This window comes from Bidens hawaiensis, unplaced genomic scaffold, assembly GCF_021521415.1.
Source record: "Bidens hawaiensis isolate Kalapana, Puna unplaced genomic scaffold, B.hawaiensis_p1.1 tig00049128_1, whole genome shotgun sequence".
NCBI classification, from domain to species: Eukaryota; Viridiplantae; Streptophyta; class Magnoliopsida; order Asterales; family Asteraceae; genus Bidens; species Bidens hawaiensis.
Window position 1 is genome coordinate 97,518 of NW_027498794.1, and position 17,392 is coordinate 114,909.

General features: G+C 34.0%; 2 protein-coding genes across 2 annotated transcripts; one reads left to right on the plus strand and one right to left on the minus strand.

Annotated features, from left to right (window-relative positions):
* Window positions 1-1,932: 1,932 nt before the first annotated feature.
* Window positions 1,933-14,842, plus strand: LOC143597838 (structural maintenance of chromosomes protein 6B-like). The gene is made up of 28 exons (XM_077076222.1): window positions 1,933-2,074; window positions 2,886-2,991; window positions 3,988-4,121; window positions 4,427-4,482; window positions 4,589-4,675; window positions 4,774-5,094; window positions 5,501-5,620; window positions 6,181-6,315; window positions 7,296-7,372; window positions 7,488-7,563; window positions 8,120-8,194; window positions 8,361-8,465; window positions 9,049-9,218; window positions 9,286-9,388; window positions 9,690-9,802; window positions 9,963-10,167; window positions 11,617-11,748; window positions 12,118-12,232; window positions 12,371-12,456; window positions 12,556-12,651; window positions 13,097-13,233; window positions 13,504-13,606; window positions 13,719-13,798; window positions 13,895-13,973; window positions 14,057-14,114; window positions 14,201-14,298; window positions 14,393-14,487; window positions 14,589-14,842. The coding sequence occupies exons 1-28, from the start codon at window positions 1,933-1,935 to the stop codon at window positions 14,644-14,646; spliced, it is 3,162 nt and encodes a 1,053-aa protein (XP_076932337.1). The 3' UTR covers window positions 14,647-14,842.
* A 175-nt stretch (window positions 14,843-15,017) lies between these two features.
* Window positions 15,018-17,388, minus strand: LOC143597833 (threonine dehydratase 1 biosynthetic, chloroplastic-like; the record flags this gene model as incomplete). The annotated part of the gene is made up of 7 exons (XM_077076218.1): window positions 15,018-15,199; window positions 15,394-15,528; window positions 15,619-15,736; window positions 16,031-16,104; window positions 16,198-16,434; window positions 16,705-16,911; window positions 17,146-17,388. Coding segments are annotated over 7 exons (1,155 nt in total), but the record flags the coding sequence as incomplete, so codon positions are not given.
* Window positions 17,389-17,392: the final 4 nt, after the last annotated feature.

Below are 17,392 nucleotides of genomic sequence, written 5' to 3' on the forward strand. Positions count from 1 at the left end.
GGTGTCGTCAATGTATTCTTATTGACGATTTCATTATTGTCGTCAATGTATTCTTATTGACGGTTTTATTTTCTAAATTGTTGCTATTATTTATTGTTTTCATATACTAGTTGTGGATTTCATACTATATACTTATTGTCCAAAACTATGAAAATTGCTCACCAACCTTCGTGTTGACGAACTCTATTTTATGCAATGTTACAGGTTTGATGTTAGCTTGATTGGATTACTTGAAGAAACTTATTATCTTGGCTTTAGGATATTAGAAAATAAAAGAACAAGTTATTTGTTTATCTATCTATTTGGCATTTTGTATGAACAATTGTTGTGTTATTTATGATGATATGGATTTAAATGAGTTGTTTAAATATTCTAACTTTATAGTGTCATTGTGCAATGAGCAATCATGTCGCGCCTCGACATTTCCGCCTTCATTGGTCGGGGTGTGACAGCCACCACCATCGCCATTGTAGGTTTTTTTTTTGTAAAAAGTATTTTGAGATAAGAGTGTTTTTATTATTTCTATTTCATTCCTATATTTTTTTATACCAAACAACATATAATAATAATTCATTTTATTCACATATGTTAATCAAACAAGACAAATGAATGTAATGATCAATTTCATTCCATAGTCCATTCCATTACTTCTCCCATTCAATTCTCTCTTCATTCCATTACTTTCAACCAAACATACCCTTAATGTTTAACAAGGGTATTGGTCCATGAAGTTGCAATTTGTCAAGGGGAGCAGACTAGCCAAGTTGTTCATGAGTTACTTGAGATCGGATTGATAAAAAAACTCGAAATGAATAGAGCTTTATTGAGCCCGAGCTTCAAATAAGCTCATTTAGTTATCGAGAGCGAGCTCAAGCCTCTTATGAGAAGATCATTAAGGCTTGTTTACTTAATGAGCTTGGTGTAATATTAAGTTTCAACAAGTTTGAGCTTCTATGTTGTGTAGTAGTTTCACATTGTACAATTGAGCTCGAACCAAACTTTGACTCGTTTAAGGTACTTCATATGAGCCTGAGCCAATGTTAGGCTCTTTAATGTTTTTTTCTCAACACATAAAACTATTAAAAATGTATATAAGTTAATTAAGTAATAAATAATAACCAACCCAAGCCTAAGCAGAGCTCAATCTTGAAAAAATGTCTCACTAACCGCGCTCAAGCTTTGAAAAACAAAGCTCGAAACGTAATTCAAAACGAGCTGAGCTTTGGTTCGTTTAAAGCACTACATACGATCTCGAGCCAAGATTAGGCTAGTTATGTTTTTTCTCAATCCCGAAGTGAAGAAACAACTAAAAATGTATATAAATGAACTAAGAGTTAGGTTCAAATAAGAAATTTGATTTTCCTAAGAAGGCTAGGAAGGAGGGTATTTTAGTCTAACACTTTAATATCAAAACCCATTTACTTTAATCTCAAAACCCATTTACATTAATTTTAAAAACCCAATTATATAAAACCCAATTACATCTTCACTCATCTCCTACAACCACCACCACTCCACCGCCCACCGCCACCACAACTGTCACCCACCGCCACCACCTCGCTGGAAAAATCTATGAAAATTTTACCGAAAAAATCGTCGAAAAGTCACTGAAAAACAATCTCCGAAAAATTTCGCCGGAAAAATCACCGAAAAATTCACCAAAAAGCCCCAAATTAATAGTAACACCTCCCAATATAATAAGCCCAAACCCAGTTACATAAAGCCCAAATTCTCAAATCAATACAATCTCAAACACACACTCCTCATAATCGTCTCTTCTTTCTTTCCCGCCCTTTCTTCCCCTAAACTCAACACAATCACTACTTCTTGTTGTCGCTAATAATCAAAATTGAAGTGGATTCAGTACTCATACAATCATCAATTGAGCATATTAGTTAGTAATTACATCTCGTAATCAATCAATCGACCAACATGACGGAAGCTAGGGTTTCTAACGGATCAGCTTTGCGAGCAGGCATAGTAACCAAAATTAGAGTGGAGAACTTCATGTGTCATAGCCATATGGAGATTGACATGGGCGATCGGGTTAATTTCATTACCGGACAGAACGGAAGTAAGTCGGTTCCGAAATAACTAGTGTAATTATGCTAACACTCGAGTAGTTATCAATTATTATTACTCCACAGTTATTTTTGAACTAGAGTAATTATTATTATAGAGTAGTTATGCTAACAAAAGAGAAGTTATTGTTTATAGCTTTTGAACTAGAGTGATTGTTATTATTATTAGAGTAATTACGCTCACACCGAGTAATTATTACTTTACGGTTTTTGAACTTGAGTAATAATGACACTAGAGTCATTATTAATGTACAATAACCAAGTTAGAGTAATCTATGCGGTTAATGCTGAAAAATATTGATACGTCGGTTATTGCGGTGGGATTATGGGATATTGATGATTTTAATATCATGCCGAATTTATAAATATAGCAATTTATTACTAACAATTCAATATACTCTCCTACCATTAACAAATTAACCTTTTGCAACTTACATAACACTAACAATTGTAGAAAGTTGGAACTGAGTAAGACTTAAAGCACTAACATTAAACACTAAAAATTGACAATTAAGACCTAAAAGTTTGATATCGGGAAATTCAGTGATATATTGGTCAATTTCGCAGATATTATCGGTACCGATATTCTGCTAGAGGTCCGATAACTACTATAGCACCGATATCGACTGCATAGCTGAGTAATCATTATTACTCTAGTTCATTTTTTGTAGTTTAATAGTGTATAGTGATATTAATTACTCTAATTATTTGTACGTTTAGTAGGTCAGTTTTATTTGTACCGGTTTCCACCATGCATAATCTAATCACGTTAAAAGTTTCATCTTATTTGTTTATGTTTTGTAGGTGGAAAGAGTGCAATACTTACGGCGTTGTGTATAGGGTTTGGATGTCGAGCAAAAAGTACAGATAGGGCAACCACAATGAAGGAGTTTATAAAGACTGGCTGCAGGTCTGTACGATCTCTTGTGAAATATCGGTATTTAAGTTTTTAAAAAATCGTTTGGTTTTGGTTTTAAGTTGGGTTTAGGGTTTAGGGTTTTTGATACTTCGATTTGGTTTTATCATTTTGACTAGAAATTTTTGGGCTGAAAAAAAAGTTGCTAAAAATAATGAATTTAGGCTTAATTAATTTTGTTAGTTTATAGTTTATGGGAGATGTTCAAATGAGATCTAAATAAATGTTGAGAACTGAGAGATCTGCTTAATACATTTCGGCATGATGCTTTGATTGTGATACATAAGACAGTTATGCGAACACCACATTTTATCAACCTGGATTTATTCTAATGTACTATGTACAAGTACATTATGAGGTTCTCACACATTTTATCTCCATTATTATCCATTTATTTTAAATCACTATGTACAAGTGCATTAGGCGGTTCTCACACTTTTTATCTCTAATATTATTATCTTGATTTATTTTAATGCATCATGTACAAGTGCATTTTGCGGTTCTCGCAGTTCTCAATATTTTTTTTGATTCTGAAAGAATGCATCCCTATAAGTTATTTGATTATTATACATTTGTCTAACCTATATGGGTCAAACTATATATTATATTAATTGCTTAAAATGTAAAAAAAAATGAAAATTTCTAAGTTCAGTTTGGTTTTGTTACAAATTTACAATTACACGCAAAACCGAAACTGAACTGAAAGTTTGGTTTTTACAAGAACATAAAACCAAACTATCGGTTTTTGTTTTAGTTCGGCTATATCGGTTTGGAATTTTCAGTTTCTGGTCGGTTTATTTAGGTTTCATGCACTCCCGTATTTATTTGTATTTGAAACGAGCGGTGATAGTTTTGTAATGGTTGATCATGCCAAATTGATTTATTTTGGTCATTTTGCTGTTATCTATAGCATCTGTTATTAACTCTAGACATGGGGATAGTTTTTTTTCCTGAATGATCTATGTTTTGATACCCTGCGTTTGTTTGCAGCTACGCCCTTGTTCACTTGGAAATAAAAAATCAGGGGGAGGATGCTTTTAAGCATGATTTATATGGAGATCTCATAATTTTAGAGCGTAGAATCACCGAATCATCAAGCACTAGTGTTCTTAAAGATTATCAAGGTTCTTGATTTATTTTCTTTTCTCTCATTGCATTTTATGTTTTTTGATTGGGACAACAAGTCTAGGATGAAGAGCATGTCGTTCTATTTATTATGTGCACCTTGTTAATTGCTATATGATCAATTGGGTAGGTATTTATTTGATTACAATTTTGAGATTAACAATAGGGTTTGGGGTAGTTTAGTCTAGTTAGATTGTTTATTAGTTTTTTAGTGCACTTTGCTATTTCATACTTTTGTTTTTGTTTGGAAACATGATGCTATTAGATGTCATCATCGCATTACTAAATATAGCACGTGTAACAGGAAAAAAAGTGGCGGGCAGAAGAGAAGACATCCGTGAGCTTGTGGAACACTTTAATGTGTGTGTTTGCCTAAATCTGACATTTACTGTAATCTTATTTTGAACTTGCATAAACTATGTAACACATCATACGCGCTCTAGACATTTGACGTTTTTATGTGCAGATTGATGTTGAGAATCCTTGTGTAGTAATGACTCAAGACAAGAGCAGAGAGTTTTTGCATTCAGGAAATGACAAAGATAAGTTCAAGGTCTGATGAAGTTTGAATCAAGCAGCTGCTTTTTTGTGTATAATTTTGAATATAATGTTTGATAATGTACTTTTCTTTTCTGTTGTGATATTGCTTAGTTTTTTTTCAAGGCCACACTTTTAAGTCAAGTGGATGATTTACTAAAGAGTGTGAAGGACAATCTCGACAAGGCAAATGGTGAGGTTGTTGAGTTGGAAAGATCTATAGCACCTATAGAGAGAGAATTAAATGAGTTGCAAGGGAAAATAAGAAGCATGGAGCATATTGAAGAAATTTCTCAGCAGGTGCAATTATTAACCAAAAAATGTGCGTGGGCAGTTGTCTATGGTACAGACAAAAAAATCCAGGAAGAGTTTGCAAAGATTAAAAAACTGGAAGAACGAATACCTCGTTGTCAAGCTCGAATCGATCAGCAAATTGTAAGTGGGTTTACATTTACTTTCAGTATGATTTTTGATTTATTTATTACATTATTAAGCAATGCACTCTATAATCTAGTATGCTAGCTAGTGTGACTGAAACCATACGAGTTTGACTGGTTTGGCATTAAAATGTAAGCGTGTTTATATTGATGAAAGTGCTATCAGAAAGAAACAAGTACAACATACTTGCTATTTCTGTACTTCATTGAGGTTGTATCATGTATGCGGCTGTTCATAGATGTTTTACTTCATTTTGGTTGTTAGTGAAGGGGGTATAAGTTTATTGCAAGAAGAATTACTATAAGTGGACAAATGCTTCTTCATATCATGCTGATTTGCTGGTCTGGTATTTCTAAGTTGGTAATTTAGGTTTATTTATTGTTACTCTTGATTTATTTGGCAGGCAAAAGTGACAGAATTGCAGGATTGTCTTGATAAGAAAAAAGCTCAAAGTGCTGTTTTGATGGAAAGTACCTCAAAAGCAAGGCAAAGAAAGAATGAATTGGAGCAGAAACTTTCAAAGGTACGTTTAAAAGAATGACAATATCTGTAGAGTGCTCCCTTTATTTGGATTAGTCTTGTCTAAATGAAAAGCAATATTAACTGAATTTTGATTTTTGGTTGATGTGTTGGAAATTGGAAGCAACACATTCAAGCAATGGATTGATGTTGAACAAGATTTGACACACCAGATGCTGTATTAATTGATAACTGTATATACATACATACATACATACATGCATACATACAAGAACTGATTGCTTTGCAAACTGTTCGACACCATACAAACAACATGAAGCGTTGTGTATGAGGGATGCGGTGCTTCAGATTAGCGGTGTTAAGATAACAGCTTAACGGTGTTAACCTAGTTGACAGATTCTAAGCACATTTACACTTCCAGAAACTATTTAATACAAATAATGACAGCTATACTTGATAAATACTAAACCAAAGTTCTTTTATGATTAAATTTCAACATTATGTACTTTGCTGGTCGTTTTAAATCCTTAAGTTTTTTTTTTAATCTAACGCATTCGGTTGAAAACATTTTAGCTCTTTTACTGATAGAATTGTTGATTTTAGGCTACAAAGGAGAGGCTCGAGCTTGAGCAAGAGTATGGCCGTAGAAGTAACAACATTGGTAAGATGGTCAAGAGGATCAAGTTACTTGAGCAACAAATCAGTGAAGTCAATGAGCAACGAATTAAGGACACACAGGTTTTACTTCTATCTAATTGTCTTGTGTGAGTGCTTACTTGTGTTCTGTTCATGTATAAATGCTCATTTGCCAGATATAATTTCTTTAATTGCCTTATTTATTTAAGAGATACATAGTTTTGGGCCTTTGGCCTATGTATGCTACCATAGTTGATATTTGTTGGTAAAAGAATAAAGCTACTGCACAATATCTCCCTTTTATGGTCATTTGCTTCAGCCAAATCATATTGTTGGGCCTTTGATTTATTTAAGACAACCTAATAAAGTAATCTGCAGTAACATGATTAAATCACTGATTTATGTAGTTAATACTGTATGTGTGCTGGAAAATGTGGTTGCATGATTGATGGGCCAATTTGGGCGATTAAGTCTTGTTGCATACAAATGATCTTGTTTATTTTCTGTTAAAATAACAAGGTCTTTTATATATATATATAAATATATATATAGGGTTTGAATCAAATACAAATGACTTTTATTGTGAGAAGTGTACAAATAACTAGAGTAGTTATTAACACTAGGGTAATTATTATTACACTATAACTTTTGAACTAGAATACTTATTATTACATTATATTATTTTTTGTAACATTATTACTCTTTTTCAGAACTGTAATTACTCTAGTTATTTGTATGTTTAGTATGTTAATTTTATTTGTACCGGATCCCACCCCTATATATATATATATATATATTAAACTTATGTGTTTGGCCTCTATGATCTTAGTCTGCAAGCATAAAATAAGGGCCTAATAGGCTAATAGAACTTGCACCTTGCATAGCACCATACTTGTTTTAATGCAGTGATTGTGTTTAATATGCGACTCTTACCTTTATATTAAATTTTGGTTACTATGTTGTGGTTGTTGGGAATTAGCAAAAGCTATAAGAATATGCACAAAACCAATAACATGATGGTTACATGGTTTTGTTTAAGAATAGCCCGTATGTATACATAGTTTCACTTTGGGTTTCTGTAGGCTGAAGAATCTGAGATGGAGAGAAAACTGAAGGTGCTTCAAGATGAGATAAATGCTGCTCAATCAGATTTTCAAAGGTATCTTGTTTGTTTAATGGATCTTTTTTTTGTTAGTAGTGATTCACTCTTAACAATATCTGCTTGTGCTTAAAAGCTTGTTCTCTTTTGAATTTTGTTCATTGTCAATCTTCAGGTTGAGTAGCATTGAGGACCAGGTATCTGAAAGTTTAAATATTGCAAGGGATGAACTTAGAACAATCAATTCTGAGGTATGAAATCCATTTTCTACTATAACAAATTTGAGCATAGTTATTTTGAGTTGGTTCGATTTTTTGTACACAGTGCTTGTATCTTCTAGATATTTTTTTTGATTGGAACTATGTATGACAAATGAGCATAGTTATAGTGAAAACATATGATTTAATGTAAATCTAATTCTTCCTGATGTAAATAGTGTGCCAACCGGAGCTAATTTGGTGAAGACTTCTTCTTGAATTGTTAATGACACAAAATGATTGGAGGATGCTTATGCATGCATTATGATTAGATTTCAAATGTTAATGACTACTGAAGCGTGCTACATTTGAGCTTGTTTTTTTTAATATAATATTAAACTGCTCCGATAAGCTGCATGAGTTTTTTGTTATCTTATTTTGTATACTGGTAGACTTTGCATATAAATCTTTATAGTTCTTTTGAGTTTTAATTGTTGAGATATATTATGTCTGGAACTGTTTATTTCTATGTTGCTTTAGTTGCAATTTCTATGTTGATTTACTTGCAAAGACGTTACATATTTTTTTACTGAACTTTTTTTCATTCCAGATTGGAGATTATGAGAAGAAGTTCAATGAGAGTCAGAATCGCATTCGTGAACTGCGACTTAATCAGACAAGCAAGGTTTGACATATTTTTAGTTTATATGAATATGATCATCACCTTGTTTATGTTTATCACTCATAAGATTGCAACTTGTAACCCAACCTGACTCTCACTAAAAAAGCCTTCTATTGGTCCTATAGGTTATATGTATTTTAAGTATACTTTCGGTTTCTTTTTTCCACAGGTGACAGCATTTGGAGGATCTAAAGTTACATATCTTCTTCAAGCTATTGAGAGAAATTTTCGCAAATTCAAAAAGCCTCCTATTGGTCCTATAGGTTCCCATTTGGTCAGTAGTTAGTAATTATTATGCTTATTCTCATTTTCACATATCTACGAATGAGGTCTTGTGAATTTGCATTAGTTGTTGGTATGCACTTAGGGAAATTCTGTTCTAACATGAGGTTGCAAATAGGGTTATTGCGTAGTGACTGCTGTATAGAAAGGTGTTAAGCTAATTATAAATGATTTACTAGGGTTTATTGTTGGTCCTTGTTTAAAAATGTAAAGGCTACTTATAAAATTATGTGTATTTTGATTCTTATGAAATGGTTTGTGTGGTTCTGTTGTTAATGTATGAAAACGGCGAATACATTTATTTGTTTGATACGTAAATCTTGAAACTTTTTTGTTATAAATGTGGAAATAAATAAATTTTGATAACCCACATCGTAAAAGTATGCCTTAGTATTTTCTTGAAGCTAAAGAGCTATGTGTGAAAATCAGCTCAAAAAGCACTCATTTTGAATGGCACTAGGTTGCTTCATTGAAGTTTATGGTCTGTTGAATGTAGTTTAGAATCTGTTATATGTTTAATGAATGAAAAACTAGAAACATATGTTACTTACATATGCTACATTTTATAATCACAGGCATTAACTCATGGCGATAAATGGGCTATAGCTGTTGAAAATGCACTTGGCAAATTTCTTAACGCTTTTATAGTGACAGATCATAAAGATTCTCTCCTATTGAGATCGTGCGCGAGAGAAGCGAATTATCCCTACCTTCAGATCATTATATATGATTTTTCTATACCGAGGTATGTTTAAATAATATTTGTTAAATAGTTTGCTCTTAAGTGTTTGACTATTACACTTTTAATGCAGGTTACAAATTCCAAATCATATGCTTCCTCAGACAAATCACCCAACCACGATTTCAGTCATACAATCTGACAGGCCAACAGTTTTGAATGTTTTAATTGATATGGTAAACATTAACTTTTTTATTTAATGATTTAGTTTTTTTCATACCTGTTTTTTTCTTTGTATGATTGTTAGCGAGTCTTCTTCCAGCATCGCACACAATTTCCAATTTAGAAAAGTATAGTGCCTCAAATGTTATTACACAAATATATTATTTTAAATAAAATGATCTGGAGGATTCTATACATTAAAGATGCATTTTCATTTTGTTATTTATTTTGGCTTTTCCAATGACCTTTGTACCTTACATTTTCATTCAGTCAGTGATAACTTTTTGTGCAAAAAATCTGCATGTGTTTTTGTAGTGCGGGGCTGAGAGACAGGTGCTTGTAACAGACTATGCTATGGGAACTAAGGTTGCTTTTGACCAAAGGGTTGCAAATATGAAGGAGGTTTACACGCTAGAGGGTCATAGAATGTAAGATTAAGATAATTAATATTTTTTCCACTTCATCTTTTTGCTGTTGTTTTTGCTATTGACTTGTTTACGATTAACATATGTTGTTTAAGTTTATACTATCAGTTAATATATAGTTAAATACAGTTCTCAATTTAATGAAGTATTGATGTTTTTGTAGGTTTTCACGTGGTTCGGCACAGACAATCCTACCTCCTAATAAGAATGCAAGGTCTGGGCGTCTCTGTAGTTCATATGATGATCAAATTAAAAGGCATGAAAGAGAGGCACTACAGATGCAAGAACAAGCAAAGCAAATTCGAGGGAAAAAAAGAAGTTTTGAGGAACAATGTCAGAATTTCCAGCATGAACTACAAGAGGCAAAAGTAAGATGCATTTATATCAGATATACAAATATTATTACTAATTTACTACCACGAAAGTAATTATCTGGACGATCTTAATCACATGTTTAATTTAGTAGTTATTTATAGAGTCAAATTGTGTAATCCTTTTAGTACGGGTCTAAATGGGTAGATTTTGGTCGTGTCAAAACTCAATGCCCATCTCTTTTTGTCCTTTATTTGGATTTGTTAGTAGTTAATGCAGTAAATAAGATTATAAATACTATTTTGTTAAGTTAGAAATTAGTTTGCTTGACTTCCGATCCGTTATGGGGGGTTGGGTCTCTGTTCGGCCGAGGATGTATCTACATATGCTTTTGTGGCTTCGAGAGCACAGTCGTGGTGTTTGCAAGACCATATTCTTCGGGGTTGTGATATTTATGGGTTGGACTCTGATTATGGGTGTGCGATGGATCGGTTACGTACTTCACTTCCAGATTTTGATCTTAGCGGGTTCTCTAATAAGGACACCGCCCCCCCTAAAGCCCAACATGTTGTGGCGAGTGCCTTATTTAGTGGAATCGTCAAGAGTTTAGAAGTGAAGTTTGATCTATCCCCTCGCCAAAAGGCGGTGTTTGAATGCCTTCGGGCTCCTCGGGCTTAGGATTTTCTAACGGCCATCCCCGTTGAAGGATTAGGCCAACGTATGTCGGGTTTGGAGTATCGGGCTATCCTTAAGTACCGGTTAATGATCCCTATGTTCCCGACGGATGAACCTTGCCCAATTTGTCGCAAGGTCTGTTTGGATTCTTTTGGTGACCATGCGGTGCATTGCAAAGAATTGCCTGGCTTTAAATACAGGCATGATCTGGTTAGGGATGTTCTGTGTGATGTTCTTAAACGGGCAGGGATTTCTGCTAAAAAGGAGGCCCCTGTTAACTTTCTCATGGATCCTATTGAAGGGAGGTTTACTTTACGACCAGCTGATATTCTTGTGTTCGGGTGGGCAGGGGGGAAACACGGCTGTGTGGATCTTACAGGAGTGTCTCCTCTTGTTGGGCTCAGGGACCGTGGGTTTGTTGTGGGTCAGGCTGCGTTGAAGGCTGAATCGGGCAAAGTTGTTAAACACGAGAAAGCTTGTTTAGATAATCAACATGTCTTTCTACCATTTGCCTTTGATACATTTGGTTTTCTGGCTCCAGAGGCTGTGAAATTTTTGAGTAGGGTTCAGCGCGTCGCGAACACAGTATTGGTGGATTTGACTCGTATAACCGGTAAACTAAGTTTTAGGTAAGCGGGTCGAAGTTTCCACTTTTAGTTATTTTGATGAGAGCAGTTAAATTAGATATGCCACAAATGATGGATCCTTTGAGTTAGATATCATGTAAAGAGGAATTCTACTTGATGATGCTGATATAGCTTCATTTCACTTTATCTGTTAATATATACTGTTGTAGTTCAGTCTTAATTTATTCCTTTTTCTCCATTTAGAGACAACGCACTGGTGCCGAGAGGTGGCTTATGTCTAAAAAATTAAGTCTACAAGATTTGAAGAACTCTTACGAAGCGGAAGCCATGAATTCATCTGTTTCTAATGTTGATGAGCTCCATCATGAAATTTCAGTTTGTTTTCTACACCCCTACTTATATTTTTATCTCCATTTCTCTCTCTTTTTTTTGTGTGGCAAAATCACTTCATATACTTTTATATGAGTTGTACTTTTAATCAAAGGAATTAAGCTAAACCGGCAACATATCGCACCGGTTGAAACATTTTATCCAAAAGATTAGTTATTTGTAAGAACATATAAACTTCAGCTGAACCAAACTTGGCCATATTTAACTCATACAAAAAATGACCAGTTTTAATCTAACTAATTTTTGATCCGTTATTCAACATGTGTATTTTGCCACCTCTACTTTTTGACTCCGTTTCTCTAAACAATCATTTTATGTGATTCCTTGAAATGACCTAATTTGTACTATATCCAGAAAATACAAGCCGATAAAAGTGAAAGTGAGATTTTGCTAGAGAAGATTCAGGAGAAATTGAATGAAGCTGATGCTAAAGTAAATGAATTTAAAGTCTTGTTTCAAGAGTTGGGTGGTAAGTTATATATATATATCTTTTAAAAATATGCGTGTGTTTCCCGTTTTCTTCTTTTTACTCTTTTCAAACATAGAGTATACCTTCTATGATAAAAATAATAATAATGATTGGGGTCGCGCTATTTTCTCAATACAGAATTGGCAAAAGCAGACATTAATGCTTTTGACAAAGCAACACATGAGCTAACTCAGATTGAAGAGGAGCTAAATAATGCAGAAGCGGTAACTTTTTTCTTGGGTTATCTTATATAATTCTATGACGTTTTCACTAACTTATCATAATTTGGTAGCTGCTAATTTTGTAACCATATTTATATGTAGGCAAAGCACCATTTTGATGTACAAATGAAGGAGAAGGTTTATAATGGAATTGAAAGCTCAAAACAACAACTGAAGGAATATGAAAAAGAGCGAAAGGTGTGTGACCAGTATTTTGAATATCAACACTTTAATCTTATAAATGCCTATCTGTATTGAACTTTGACAAAGTTTATATTATGCGCTGCTGTTTCTTTTTCTTTGATACCTAATGCTTAATATTATACGTTTTATATATATGCAACAACTTGGTGCGGCCTGTTCTATGTTAACTCTTTGTATATTTTTCTTAGTGTCTGTCTGAATTGATAAGATATGGTTTGGATATACATTAAATGCCCAATTATTGTTTGTAACTTTTTATTTGTGCTGATAGACAGTAAATTACCATTTTAACCCTCTATTTGATTCCACAAATTCAGCCATATTATTAAATATAAGTTTACTTTATTATGCTTGTTTCGTAGTACAATCTGGATCCGAAATGTTCATAGAAATTCATATTATTCATATTTTCATCTTATGCTTTGAATTATGAATGCAGATAAATTCCGAAAAAGCCTCTATTATATGTCCCGAGATTGAGATTGAAGCCTTAGGAGGATGTGATGAGACTTCTTCTGAGCAACTTCAAGCCAACCTTAAAAGGCTAAAAATGAGACTTCAGCAAGAGAGTCAGAGGTAATGTAGGGGCAGAGTTGTAATTTTGACACATTTGCTTATAAGTGGCTTGATTTCGGTTTTGCTAATCACAGGCTGAAGTTTGTCTAAAACCTGTGTTAAATGCATACAATCTTTCGACTCATTTTACTTGAAGATCTGGATAATTATTGCAAATATATTTTTGTGTAATCATAAGTCATAACCAGCACCTTAATTATTATTTATTAAAGAACTTAGTTTTCGAAAAGGTTTTATCTTTCCGTTTCAAGAAAATATTTTTACGCGCAGGCACCAGGAATCTATTGATGAACTTAGGATGCTGTATGATAAGAAAGAGCGTAAGATTAAAAAACATCGTGAAACTTACAAAGCTTTCAGAGATAAACTTTCGGTAAGTTACTATTTTCCCTGTATAATCTTTTATATGCCATCATAATGTTGATATGTAAAACGTAATTTTAAGCGGGTCTCTAACTTTCTTGTTATCTACATACAAACTTCAGGCAATTCATATGGCTCTTGATAAAAGATGGAGCAAGTTTCAGAGGAATGCAACTCTTTTAAAGCGTCAGCTGACGTGGCAGTATGATCTTTCACCTTGTCTATCAATTTTTATAGAATATTCTCTCTTTTTTGATTAACAAGTTAACAACTACTTACACATTAATATTTGTGGTAGATTCAATGGTCACCTTAGAAAAAAAGGGATCAGTGGTCAGATTAAAGTTAGTTACGAGGAGCAGAAGCTTTCAATAGAGGCAAGTAACTACTTTTTTTTTTTTAAATTTATTTTAATAGGATTCAAATGATCATGAGAAATCCCAATTTTCTTATACTTTAGGTTAAGATGCCTCAAGATGCATCTAGTAGCAATGTTCGTGACACTAGAGGGCTCTCAGGTTTCTTATACTTGGTTGACATCTTTATACTTTTATATATATATTTTTGTAAAATAATAATATTATGATCTTTATGGTGGTTGAAGGAGGAGAGCGATCATTCTCGACACTATGTTTTGCACTAGCTCTTCACGAGATGACAGAAGCCCCGTTTCGAGCTATGGATGAGTTTGATGTGTTTATGGTAGCTACTTTTTTTTTAAGCTGAGAGTCTTTAATTCCATTTTAAGAAGGTTTTTCAAATAAAATCAAATGATTTTTTTCTGTTTGATTTCCAGGATGCTGTCAGTCGCAAAATCAGCTTGGATACAGTTGTAGATTTTGCTCTGGCACAAGGTTCCCAGTGGATTTTTATCACGCCACATGATATTAGGTAAGACATACACAGTTTTTAGTTAACCGCTTTGACCCACTCGTGTTGGGTTTATGTTGTCAGCTTCCACATCATACAAATTGTTTATTATGTTCTTGTAGCATGGTAAAAAATGATGATCAGATAAAGAAGCAACAAATGGCTGCTCCAAGATCGTAAACTATTGCATGTTTTTGGGTAGTATTTACCGACATTCTGTTTATTTAAAATGCTGAATTGTAAATTATGATGTAACTTCAAAACTTAAACATCTGCACTCAGCATGAAAGTATGACTGCCCACATTTTGTTCCTGTAAATTACATGTGACAGAAGTTTTTTTATCCTTGTGGATATTGACTTTGAATTGTGAACTGCTGTACGTTTTCTTTTCGTTAAGTGGTCACGAACATATTCAGGTTGATACACATGCTTGAAATTATATATATTTCACACAAAACTCGCTTTGTTAACTATATGTTTTATGAATGATTTGATTCCAACTAGTCTCGCCTGTTATTTTTTTGAAACACCTCACCTCAAGATACAAGTATAAATCAGGGCAGATTCGAGCATTTGATCACTAAGATTCCTCAACGCATCAAAAGCTTGAAACCTTCATTGTCCGTTTCGATTTCATAGTCGAATCCAAGGTCGTTTGCACAACCACAAAAGTCGTTTAACTCTGTTGACGGAACTTGAATCCCAATCAATACATTTGCACCCGATTCTTCCTATAAACACGGAACCCAAGTATTACAATCCCTAAAAGATATCCTTTGAACATATTGGTTAGAGTTTATCGTAATCATATCGACAAGAATGTTTTTTCTGCTTGATTTATAAGAGAAACTTTACAATAAATCCTAACTAATATATTATATCTAATAGTTACTGATATATGAGCATATGTTCATGAAAAACTAACTTGTGACCGGTAATGAAACAAGGTAAGATTCCATCGTGGACTAATAACGTCCAAGAATTTCATCAAGGCCCCAGGCCTCTCTGGAATTATAAATCGGCAAAGAAGCTCGTTTTCAATGTCTGACCGACCACCTGTCTGAAGATTCATAATAGCTAGTCATCTACAGATATGGAAGAGAATCATAAAGCATGCAACATAACATTGAACCAAAGAATGGTTAGTTACCATATGCCTTAAATGATCTTTCACCATGTCATTGTCTGTGAATTCAATAGTTTCTAGTTGAAATGACTTCATCCTCTCTATCATGGCTTGAAGCTCAATTTTAGTATGAACTCCAACACTGTTATCAATTATCATCATAAGACGATACTTTAATTAAGGAATCTAATAATTTCAAGAACTTAGATTGTTTAAGTTAAATAAATAAGCATCGAAAGAATTCAAAAGGACTGGAAAACTGTATTGGTAAACATAAACAACAATGATACCGATAAAACATAAACAACAATTTTTAGTATTCAAACTATAGATGGAATAATGACCAACAAACAAACTTAAAGATAAATAATAATAAATTAATAACCATAATAGATAATAAACTTGAACTGCAAAGATTTGAGTAGGCTACTCATACCTATACAAAACTAGAGCTCGGTTTTTGTTAGAATCGTATCTATAACTAAACTCTGTGATGGTTATTCGTCCAATCTACCAAGAAAATTATCGATTGTCATCAAATTGATGCAACTGTAAATACGAACACAAAACGACAAGCATAACCGATGGTGATTGTTAACTTACAAGATTGCAGAAGTGTTTAATGCTTCCGGGTTCCTCTGGCATGAAGGTAGCTAGCACAGCACCAATGTTTGCAAGCTCGGTTGCCGATCTCAATCTATTGAAGTCCATGTTAGCTCCACTAGTTATGGCTATGACATTTGCATCCTTAAGGTTATAGAACCGACAGTATGCTTCCGCACCAGCAAGAGCAAGAGCACCCGCAGGTTCTAAAATGCTCCGATTCTCCTCATACATGCCCTTCACGACGAGAGACATATTTGTAGTTCAGGATTCAACTACGTAATTCTAGGCATTTTTTGAAAGTTCTTGTACTTCTAGGCAGTTTGCTGTTCCTGCAAGTGAACTCCTGGTGAAAAAAATTTGTAAGCGGAGAGTTAAGTTTTGTAAGTTTGGATCGTTTGGTGAATAACTCTATAAAGTTCACTTGCCACAACGAACTGCTTAGATATACCGAACTCTCAAAAAATACCTAAAAGTCTTTAAAGTGATTGAATGAGTGGAGCTAACTTTTATGGATGCGCATATGGCTTTGTGACTGACAAGAACTACTCCATCAATCAACTCCTTGCATAAGCGAAAAGTTTCGGCACCGACCTCTTTCACAGCCACACCGTCAGCAAAGCTTCCCACTTGATCAAGCTTAACTCGTTGGCCATAGTGCAATGACAAAGCCATTGCATTTGCATCAGCAGGCTCCACTCCAATAATCCGCACCTGTCATTTGTCGCATATAGTTAAAACTTAATTAAGGTAATGTTTCTTACTCCATATTCTACCAATAGTTTTGCTATGGCTATGGGTGGAATTTTACTAAATACGCTTGTTCATTAACTAGGGTAATGTTTCTCCTGACCATATCAATAAGTTTTTTAATAAGTGAGATTTTACTAGGTACGTCTGTTTGTTAACAAAGGCAATGCATAATATTAATGCAAACATAACACACACCTCTGGTAAAACTCTCTTCACATAGGCCGCAATACCAGCTATCAAGCCACCACCACCAACCGGTACAAAAATGGCATGGATTCGGAATTTACATTGGCGCACGATCTCCATTCCTATAGTTCCTTGACCGGCAATTACATCTGGGTGATCTGAACAAGAAATGAAGGTTCGATTCTCCCTTGCACCCCTTTTCTTGGCGTACGCTTGTGCTTCATCGTATGAGTCCCCCTTGAGCACAACCGTTGCT